This window comes from Elgaria multicarinata, chromosome 10 (genome assembly GCF_023053635.1).
Source record: "Elgaria multicarinata webbii isolate HBS135686 ecotype San Diego chromosome 10, rElgMul1.1.pri, whole genome shotgun sequence".
NCBI classification, from domain to species: Eukaryota; Metazoa; Chordata; class Lepidosauria; order Squamata; family Anguidae; genus Elgaria; species Elgaria multicarinata.
This window is the reverse complement of record NC_086180.1, coordinates 58,079,712-58,091,099: the sequence shown is the minus strand read 5'-3', so window position 1 is coordinate 58,091,099 and position 11,388 is coordinate 58,079,712. Positions and strand designations below refer to the sequence as shown.

Here is an 11,388-nt window from a genome sequence, read left to right as displayed (position 1 = left end):
AATCCTCCAGCCAGCTTGCAGTCCAAGCTATCTGGAGGGCACCAAGTTGGAGAAGGCTGTGCTAGAGAGAGCGTGGAAGCCGGGCTTGGGGGCGGGGCTAGCATCTTGAGCTCCTCCTCCGACCCAGACAAGAAGCGCTGAGGCCGGGGATTGGTCTCCGCTGATTTGCCAAACGCCGCCTGCCGGGAAAGGCTCCTGCCGGGGCTGTGCAGAGTGCGAGAGAGCAGCTAGAAGGGAATCCGCAAGAGTTTCCCAGCCAAAAGCGCTCGTCGCTGCGCTTCTTCCGCTGGTTTGCCGAAGCGCTTGGATCTAAAAGGAAACAGCAGAGGGTGGGCTGGGCTGTTGTTGTCGTTTTTACGTCGTTGTTGCTCCTTGGCTGATGTCAGGGCTGTAGTCGAGGGATCGCCTTCGCCCGGTGGCTTCACCCGGGGGACCTTCGTGGCTGTGGCGGTTTTGTGGTTACTTTGAGAGAGATGGAGCTTGCCGCAGATCTGGGTCTGATCATCGTGCTGTGGTTTGCCGCGGAGCCCTGGCCGGTCGATTCAGGTGAGCGGTGGGGTTTTGATCCGTGTGGCCAGTAAGAAGCACAGCCGAGCTCTTGGCTCCTTCCTTCCAGTCTGAGGATTAGCTGGATCCAGGAATCGGATCAGTCCTGCTGGGTTCAAGTAGATTCTCCCCAAGCCCTCCTGAGCCATCCCATGGAGCTGGGTGGATGTAGGGGTGGGGAGAGGAGAGGAGGCCCATTTCACAGGAGGAAGGTGCGAAGAATAAGGCGACGGTGTTCCGTGTGCGATACAGCGCTTGGCACACAGCCCGAGCAGCAAACCAAATGGGAATTGCGTTCACCAGTAGTCGTGGTCGCGTGGTGTAGCGAGGATCCACAAGGCGAAGAAACAGTTACTTGGGAATGGACCTAGCTTCCGATCCTGACCCCATGGAGACTTGACACCCACAGGGAGCTTCATACACGCGACCATGTTGACAGTAGATGTATGTCGTAAAACTCTTACCGCTTTGTAGGGCGGTACCAATGGCCAAGCTACTCACCGGGCTGAGAGAGATCGAGAGAGGAAACTACCACCCCCGAGGTAGTTTGGACCTCGGTATGGGCTCATGTGTCTTTCGTCCTAGGTGGGTCGCGCTTGCGATCTAGGCACGGGGAGTGAAGGGGAAGTAAGAAAAGGAAGGGGGGGGGGAACTGCCTCCTTCGCACCTTCTCGTTATGAAAGCAAGGAAAAGTTTTGCCCTAGACACAGAAAGCCAAATCAGGTGTTTCTGAAAGTGGGGTGGGGGTGGGGTGGGGGAGAGAAGAGTGAAAGGGGGATGATTTATCACTTATGTGTAAGGGTAAAAAATGTGTAGAAGGGTTAGATTGTAAGCTCCTTTGGACAGGGACCTGTGGTATTGTATTCTGCAAAGTTTCACACACACTGATGGTGCTATATTAACAACAGCAACAGTAATAAATTAATTTAAAAAATACTACATCATTCTTTGTAAACAATATACATGTCTGTCCACATTACTGTGTGTATGCACAAAACACTATAGGAAGCCACCACCATTTTTTGTTGTGGTTGCAGAGGGGCAAATACTCTACAACAACAACATCATCATCATCATTATTTTTGTCATCAATGTATATGGCATGCCTGCATTAGCCTTTTGTAAACCATGCCCACCATGTTTCCTATATAGAAAACATCTTTTATGAACTCTCCTGAACTTCTGTCAGACATGGTTGACCTAAACTTTCCCAGCCAAATGCCCAGCAGTTGTGTTTGGACTGCAACTCCCATCATCCCTACCTGGTGGGGTTCCAGGTTGTGGAAGTTTGTAGGCCCTACAGTGTAAGGGAATCGATCCCTCTACTACTTATTTGCATATGCTATGTCATTAAGATGACACAAATTGGCACTTTATAGCGATGTGAGTTATAAAAGAAAAACAAAGTACTAAAAATAAAAATCCAACCAACCAATACTGACCACTTTTCAAATTGCTTGGGGGAAAGGAGGTTCTTGGAAGATTGAACTAATCATTAAGACCACAATGAGTTTTGTACAATGATAAAGGAAATAATCAGCAAAACATTAAGTACCATACTTATTCTTGAAGGAGAGCCCTGGGGCATCTGCTGTGGCTATATTATTGGTGCTAACGAGGTGGTAGGCACTGGAGGAGAATGTCAAACCTCAGATGCTGCCAAGGTCCTGAAGGGCTAAAGGACTCTTTGGGTTGGTTTCTGGTGCTTCCTTATTAGAGATGGATAACTGGAGTATTATTATATTAGTGCTGTTCTAAGTATTGCACAACTCATAATAAAGTACAGTGAATACTTATATGGGAAAGATGTTTTCTCATCTCAGTGAGCAGAGGATCCACAATCTGTGATACCCATTTTCAAAATGTATAGTGTAGAGCAGGGGTCAGTATACGGGATCTACTTGTTTTTATAGGAACCTTGGGATCCACCAACTAGACTCTGGTGCAAAACATTTTTGAGTATCACAGTCTTTCCTCACTAAAATCCATTCCTGGTTACCTTATGTTCTTGTCATGTTTGTAATATAATTTAGGGTTTGGAGCACCTTGGATAGGTCTTTTAGAGTTCTGACTGGTTCTGACTGAAACCCACTGACATTGGAGCCACCAGCCTCCAGTGATGGTGAGGGAATCATTTTGTTGCTGCTCTTGTTAAACAGTTGGGGAACAGAAATCCTTACTGAACTCCTGCAAATGACCCAGAGATCTACCAGTCTGTTCAGATATCTCTGTGTATAAAGCCCTGTCTTTCAGTTTTACAAGGAAATATGGCCAGATAGGCAGAACTCGGTTTCTAGATAATTTTTAATTTCTCTTTTTGGAGATATGAAATTTTAGTATCTTCATTTTTTACTTTTACTTTTTAATGTTTTATCTTTTTCCATGGGCTATTGCTTGTCTGGCTTCCTTTATTCACCTTTATTCTTTATTTCCTGTCTTCCTTGAGGTGGTGTAATTCACATAAGCAGGATTGTTCTGAGGATGACTGAGAGAAGAATGTATTTACATTGGTTGTGAGCCGGCAAAGGTGGTCGTTCCTGAGTTCCATTTAAATCAATGACAATTAGCAGCACCTTACTGCAAGATGTGTGCATAAGATTGTAGTTTAAAGCTAAACTCCTATATCTACTTACCTAGAAATAAGCCTTGTTTATTTATTTATTTATTTATTACATTTTTATACTGCCCAATAGCCAAAGCTCTCTGGGCGGTTCACAAAAATTAAAACCATGAAAAGCATAATAAAACAACCAACAGTCTAAAAACACAAATACAAAATACAATATAATACAAATACAATATAAAAAGCACAACCAGGATAAAACCACACAGCAGAAATTGATATAGATTAAAACGCGGGATTAAAACAGCAAAGTTAAATTAGGTGTTAAAATACTGAGAAAATAAGAAGGTCTTCATCTGGCAACAGAAAGAATACAGTGCAGGCGCCAGGGGACCTCTCTGGGGAGCTCATTCCCCAGCCGGGATGCCACAACAGAGAAAGCCCTCCTCCTAGTAGCCACCTGCCTCCCTTCCTTTGGCAGGGGCTCACGGAGAAGGACCCCTGTGGATCCAGGACCCCTTATTGAATCCAGTGGAAGTTACTTCTGAGTAGACATCTGTAGGATTACTCTGTGAGTGATACTAATGTGCATATGGCATGTGCAAAGCAATCTTAAACATGTTTACTCAGAAGGAAATTCCACTGAGTTCAGTGGGGCTTACTTCTTGGTAAATTGGTGTAGGAGTGAAGCTATAATCACAGCTTTTTCTGGATATTAACTTCTGCATTTTGGGGATAAAGTGATCTACAGTTAGGTAACAAAACAATAGCCATGTTCACACATCATAATAACCCAGAATTCGGCAATCCTTAGATTAGCGTAATGTGTGAACCAGGTCATTGTGGCTGCCAAAGCAGAATTTAAAATTACGTCTGAGAGACATAAACATTCAGCAGGTCTTGTTTCTGTTGGCCTGCCTACGGTTGGCCCCTTGGTAATGCCTGATTAAGTTTGATCATAACTACAGAAGCTACTTCCCAATTCTAGAAAGCTACCAAAGAAAAGAGATCTTACTTATTTAAGATTTTAGCAGATGTTCTCTGCTGTTTGGGATGCTTGTCGCAGGAATATTTTAAGTCATTGCATTTGTGGTGTGCGCAAAGTTGAAGATAGGGTGACCATATGAAAAGGAGGCTGGGGCTCCTGTATCTTTCACAGTTGTATTGAAAGGGGAATTTCAGCAGGTGTCATTTGTATGCATGCAGCACCTGGTGAAATTACCTCTTCATCACAACAGCAAAAGCTGCAGGAGCCCTGCCCTCTTGACCAGATACAAAGGGTCTACTCTAAGCATGACTAAGTCTGGATCAAACCCAAAACATGTCAAAAACTGATCAACCTGCCAGTTTCAGTTGGTCAACAGAAGCAATAAACAGTATGTTAAAACCATCTCTTAATTTAAAGTTTATTATGCAAATATCTGTCAGATACTGAGAAATCTAGGCTAGCTTATGATTCAAACCAAAGAATGACAAAGTGACAAAGGATGCCCAGAATTACTTGCTCACTACTTTCACCTACACAATTAGTTTAACAGAGAGCCTCTGAAAGCTGGTGTAATAATAATGTTTAACAACAGTTAACAAAATGGTGGCAGATTATTGGGTGGATGGTTGAGGTGACCATTTCAAAGAGTGATAGGGCCAGGTGATTTGTGTGCCTGCTCAGCCTGTTGTCGTGGTGCTAACTGCTGCTGGGTCTCTCTTCTTATGGTTCTTTGTCTTTAAACTGGACTTGGACCAGTTTAAACTGGACTTGAACAGAGTCCAGTTTAAACTGGACTTGAACAGAGGATCCCTTCAAATAGAGGACTTTACAAAGGAAAGCAGAATACATGGTCATTATAGCATTGGCCAGGTTGGGTAGAAGATGATGGGAGTTGTAGTCCAACGCATCTAGAAGACACCAGGTTTGGGTAGGCTTTTGTGGGCTACAATTCACATCATCAAATGCAGTTGTCGGTTGGTAGATATGTTTATTAATCAAACTTTTTGTAAGTTCTAATCCAGCTTTTTCACCCTGGAGTCTTCCCTTTCAAGTTCTTTCCTAGCCAAGAAAGGCAGCTTTCAGATCAGTGACCGAAAGTTTATATTGACACATAACTCAAAGCAAAGGAGTTGATGAATTCGAAGCATTGGCTAACTATGTTTAAAAAGTGTTTAAAAAGAAAAGATGTCGATTATCCCCGAGTGAATGAGATCATCATGTGAAACCAAGTTCACTTCATTTCAATGTCGCATATCTTTAGTTAGACCTTGAAGTTCGTGATACTTCAAAACAGGAACTCCACCCTAGCTTTATGAATTGCAGAGTTGAGTTGCTAGCTTCTGACCATCTGCCCATTCTTCCTGTTATGACAGAGCTTATGAATTTCTGTATGATGTGTGAAAGGCCATGTTTTATCCTTCATAATTTAACCATTTAAATGCACAATCGCTATCCCATAGTAGTCAATGGTATCATTCCCCTTTACATACACAAATCTGGCATGCATCCCAAATTCATATGCTCACTTAAATATACAAGCAACATATGTGTGACATGATATAATCACATTTCTATTGAGCATGCTTCTTAGGCTATTCAGTTTTTGATCTTTTGCATTTTGCAGGCTCATCTGTTTCACTGGATCCACCATCCCTTAGTATCCAAAAATCTATTGTTACTGTAACTGCAAATGATACACTACAAATTACTTGCAGGTAAGGATGGAGCATCAAGGTGATGGTCATTTTGTATGTAGTTCCCCCCTCCCCCAATTACGTTCTTTCCTTTGTACTGTGATTTCCTTGTCTTGGGTGCATAATAGAGAGTTACATAAAATGTAGAATGCAAACAAAGAACTGGGAAATCCAAGGATGCCTAAAGTATTCCCAATGTGGTCTGGCTTAACTATTTAAAGTTCTATGACACAGGGAGGGCTGGGGTGGGGGAAAGAAAGACATTGTCTGAGCCCTAGCAGAATGGGAGATTTTTATTTTATCTATTAAGTGTATTTAAGTATTTAGGGTATTTCCATACCACCTTTCATAAAATTATTTCCCCCAAAGATAGTAAATGAGCAAAACACCCATGCCTTCCCTTGCATCTTCCTTGAATATTTCCAAAATTGAGGAGTCTGAAGAGACAAAAAATAATCTCCCATCTTCTAAGTCAGAACCATCTATCAGACCACTCATAGATCAAACTTTGTGATCCAGACTGTAATCTGCCACAAACAGATAGCAGCTACGCTGGAGAAAGGTACCTGCAGAGCAGATAATTCCAGATGACCCTTTCAAGAGAGCCAGGCCACATACAGTATTTCACAGGTGTAATCTGTGTGTAGTGGGCCACATTGCCGAGATGGGGAGGATTGAAGGCAGCAGTGGGTGGAGCCAAGGTAGATGGAGCCAACATTTCTCTCTCTCTCCCCTCTTTCTGATATGTTCTTCTCTCTCTCTCCTCTTTCTCTCTTCCATATACTCTCTGTCTCCCTCTCCTCTTCCTCAGAGTGGCTCACCCTTAAAACTACCTGCCAATGAGAAGACTAGCCAGGTGTTTAGTAAGAAGACTGCTAATGTTGCATGTATTTATGACTTCCGCATTCACCCCACATAAGCGTTGAATGTCTCAGTTCACCATCTTTTATTCTGGTAGCAGTCTTCTTCCCTGTGTGTATAAAAAGGGGGATTCACATAACTTTATATTTTGGAACATTGCTTGCCTATTCCTCAGTGATTTTCTGTGTACATAGCAAAAGAGAATGCTAAGCATAGGCAGCATTGTCTACGGATGCTAATTGTGGTTTCCAATTGTTATTGAAAACCACTACAACACATAGCACATTGGAAGAGTTTTTGTAAATATGAGTTGGATCCAGACTCCGCCATAGTTAGAACAGACACATTGAAATCAATGAAAACTAATTTAATTATGACTAACTTAAGTCCCATAGATTTCAATGGGTCTACTCTAAGCATGGCTAAGTCTGGATCCAACGCAATGCATCCAGTTTAAATAAATAGACATTGGTTCAAACCATGGCTGAAACCATGGTTAGGTATGAAATAAGGCTCAAACCATGATTAGGTATGCTTAATTGTTCCATGTGATGTACATATTGACAAACTACCGTTCACAATAGGCTATCAAAGTAGAGTCAGGTTGTTTGAATGGGGGCTGTCAACCATGGTTTTTCTAACTGGTTTGTTGTGATGTCTGAATTGATAAATCATAGCTACAGCTATTGCTCCTCCAGAGACCACTGCACCAAAGAAACAGGAGAGCTTGGCAGATATAAAATGAAAGCAGACATACAGTTCTAAGCCATTGTCTGCCTCCATGTTTGGAAGCCATGGTTTAAATTCTGAACTATGGATTAGCATGGTTTTGCATGATAACTGAATGGAATCTAACTATTTCTGAGAACAGGCTGTTATAAAATTAAGGTTGGAAATAAAGATCAGTGCCTTAGGCGTGCTTCAGACGAATGGTACACACTATGAAATATATTGTGTTTGAGCTGACCTTAGGTGGTGTTGGCTTGAGATGACTCATTCAGACACACAGCTTGATACTGTAGTTTATCAAGTGATAAGCACACCCGTGTGAATCATCCTTTAGTATTGTGGGGATATTCTCACTTCTGTATCCTTATATCTCTCAATTTCCCCACTAGTGGTGAAAGAGCTTTGGAATGGCTTTGGCCTAACAACCAGACAAGTTCTGAAAACCGTGTAGCGGTGACTGACTGTACAGACAATGTCTACTGTAAGATGCTCACACTTACCAAAGTCATAGGCAGTGACACAGGGGCCTACAAGTGCTCTTACCAAGACAACACTACAACGTCAAGTATTTATGTTTATGTACAAGGTAGGTGTTTACTGAGGAAATGCTCTTTTCCTATTTAACAGATTAAGAAATTGAAGATTAAAGCTGCATTATGTTGAAGAAAATGGGACTTACTTCTGAGTAAACTTCATTTTCAGTCCTACACATATATCGGAATTATTTATAATAGAAACGGCAGAATTGTTATAAAAGAAAAGAAACAACAGCGTTTGTGTGTCAGAGATTCTGAGGAAAAACAGCCCTGTGGCAAGTTTTAAAACTGAAGTGGGGAACCTGTTGTCCTCTAGATGTTGTTAGACCCCAATTCTCATCATTTCTGATCATTGGCCATGCAAGCTGGTGCAGATGGGATTCTGAGTCCAACAATAGCTGGAGGACAACAATTTCCCTGTCCTTGCTTTCAAACCATGTTCTTCAGTGCAGCCCACCAACATTTTGTTTTCATCCACATGAGCCAACCATCGTCTCCCATAGTTTCTAGATGTCTCCCTCTCTTCTCCTTAATGTCACATTTTCACAACAACCTAGCTGATTGTCTTGTCTATTGACAAGCATGATGGGTTCCATTGGGTTTCAACCTACCATTAGTTCCATTGATGGCAATTACCCATGGAATCTCTAATTTTCATCCTTGTAATCTTTTGTTTAGAAAGAAGAGGTTCATGCAAACTAGTAATATTTATTTAAATTTCTCTAGATTTTACAGATCTTCCAGATTACAGATCTCCATTTGTGAAATCAGTTAGTGATCAAATTGGCGTTATATATATAACTGGAAACAAAACTGTGGTGATACCATGCCTTGGGTCTACATCAAACTTAAATGTATCACTTTATGCGGTAAGACAAGCAACATAATGCCTTTTGCCAGTTGTTTCAGCTGTTCCCAGTGTCCAGTTGACATATTTTTACATTTTGGAAAGGAGGAGTTGACAGTAAGGAACTGGGGAAGAGGGGGGAAGTAAAGGTGTGGTGGGTGATTTGATCACCCCCTAGATTCTTTCAGAAAATATTGGAGTTTACTGATTGTTGTTCTGATCTTCATACAGAAGTATCCAGACAAAATATTTGTTCCTGATGGTAAATCAATTACATGGGACAGTCAAAAAGGTTTCACCATCCCCACCAACTTGATCAGTGATGTTGGCATGGTCTTCTGCAAAGCTAAGATAGATGGTGAAAGCTATCAATCTGTGATGTACATAGTGGTTGTTGTAGGTAAGTCATACTCTACTGGCTGTGGACAATTTATTTGCTTTTAAGATTTTGTTTAGCATAATGGAGGGAGGGGCAATGGAACAGCATGAAGCTGCATTGGCTGAAGCAGCTTTCAGGAGACCAAAGCATCACCATCATTATTCTAAGATTAAAATTATATGTATTTGAGAACCAAGAGAGTTGTAAAAAGAAACCCAATTATTGTTTAGAAGTGAACATGAAAGCAGAAGAGCTTTGACCCTTATACAGGAAACTTCACAGTTTGCTTCTTCATCTGCCTTCCAATTTGAGCCATTTTGGATTTAGATACATTCTCATTCTCATATGGGCAATGTCTACAGAAATCTCAGAAACTAGAGAGGTAGTTAGGAAAATGTGTTTTGGTCTGGGCAGCTCACCTGAGTAGCAGAAGTAAAATATGGTAATTTAAATAACTTACATAACACTGTTACTTTGGTGCAAAAAGTTCAATTTTCAGCTTCTTTCGTTACTCAGTTCCTTAAATCTCTAATTTTCTGAAAAGTCACTGTTGTGGTTGCCACTGAAAACGTGAACTGTTTGACTTTATCCCAACCTTTCCCAATCTAGCATTCCCCGGTTGTATTGAACCACAGCTCCTATCATTTCCAGCCAGCACAACCAAACCATGCTAGCTGGGGATGGTGGGAGTTATTGTCTAACACATACGGAGGGTGCCAAGGAATGGACTTCTGCTTTATTCTATGTGATTTTCATTCAAATTGTCACCGTTTTGTTTTTCTGTTCAGGGTATAAAATTCATGACCTTACTATGCATCCTCCTCACCAAGTAGAGCTGGCAGCAGGCGAGAGGTTAGCTATAAATTGTACTGCAAGGACTGAGCTGAACGTGGGCATTGTCTTTGAATGGGACTACCCAGCTAACAGACCCCCAGCAAACAAGGTAGCTTCCTTTTGAAGAGGAATATGTTGAACCAAAGCACCAATGGTCCTGTTCTGTGCATTGTTATTTTCTTTTTAGCTTTCAGAAATGCATTGAGAACAATTATAAATTTGGGGTTGGCAATCCAAAATTTAAGGTGATTGTTGTGTGAATAGTAGCATCACCCAATGGAGAATTTTGCTGGTAGGAACCAGTGGCTACTGTCTTGGGGTGATGGAAAGAGGGAAGGAAATTCCTGCCCTTACAGGTAGTAGTTTGTAGGTGGCATTGGAGTCTGGGAGAAACTCATTTTGCATCATGTACTTGTGCAATTACTGATTGGCTAGCTGTTCCACTGACATCAGCAGTCTGGGCCCATGTCAGGGGCAACTAGAGAGTCAGAAACCACACACCTTCCCAGTGCTGACTGATGAACATCTGCTCTTCACTGCTACCTCTAGAGTGGTACTGATAAAAGTAGGGATTCCTCTCCTTGTTCAAGTAGTGGCCAGCACTTCTGATGACAAACGTTCTCCATTATGCACTATTGGAGACTTTGTGTTTAGAAAATCACATGCTGGTATGAATCAGTTGGGTCAAATGCAAAGGATGGCAGGGCTCTTGCATTTTTAAGGGTTGCACAGATGAGGATTTTTCTTTTCTTTTTGGACATGTGCAGCTTTTCAGACTCCTGCAGCACCCCTGAAATCCTTTCTTCCTATGCTCCTGTTAAACAGCCTTGCAAATAAGACTCCAAAAACTGTTACTAGCTTATCTTGATGATATAGACTCCAATATAGATCACTTGTGGTGTGTCATTAATGTTCTAAGCTATTTGACGAAAAACCTCCCTCTCTGCTCACCTGGGAGCAATCCTTGTTCACCACAGGTACGTAGGTGAGAAGCTATTTACAAATCTAAATGTAAAAGCACAGGAGGCCTGCCCTCCACCCCATCTGATCAACCTAGTAAGAAGTCTGCTTGCTTTCATGTATGCAGGTGAGGGGAAGCTGAAAGGGTGATGTTGGAATGATTGCTTTCAACTGTTGTTACAGAAAAAGCATGTTACAATAAGGGATGTAAAGACCTTGTCGGGTGATGAAGTGAAGAAGTTTGTAAGCACTCTTATCATAGAACACGTGACCTTATATGACAGAGGTCATTACAGCTGCATAGCCTCCAGCACCCGTATGATGAAGAAAAACAGTATTAATGTCATTGTTCGGGGTAAGGCATTTCTCTGAATTTACTTGTGAAAAGGTATTTCTCTGGATTTACTTTTGTATAACCTGTAAACACCTAATGTTAAATATTAAAGCAGGG

The 11,388-nt window shown here is 41.7% G+C and overlaps 1 protein-coding gene across 1 annotated transcript in view; it reads left to right on the top strand.

Annotated features, from left to right (window-relative positions):
- Positions 1–376: 376 nt before the first annotated feature.
- The window catches only part of KDR (kinase insert domain receptor), a 47,629-nt gene continuing 36,617 nt past the window's right edge, over positions 377–11,388 (top strand). The window contains exons 1-7 of the mRNA XM_063135168.1: positions 377–546; positions 5,722–5,812; positions 7,771–7,967; positions 8,644–8,786; positions 8,996–9,164; positions 9,932–10,086; positions 11,121–11,292. Of these exons, the coding sequence (XP_062991238.1) occupies positions 474–546; positions 5,722–5,812; positions 7,771–7,967; positions 8,644–8,786; positions 8,996–9,164; positions 9,932–10,086; positions 11,121–11,292 (1,000 nt within the window). The 5' untranslated portion in view covers positions 377–473. The remainder of the gene's footprint in view (positions 547–5,721; positions 5,813–7,770; positions 7,968–8,643; positions 8,787–8,995; positions 9,165–9,931; positions 10,087–11,120; positions 11,293–11,388) is intronic.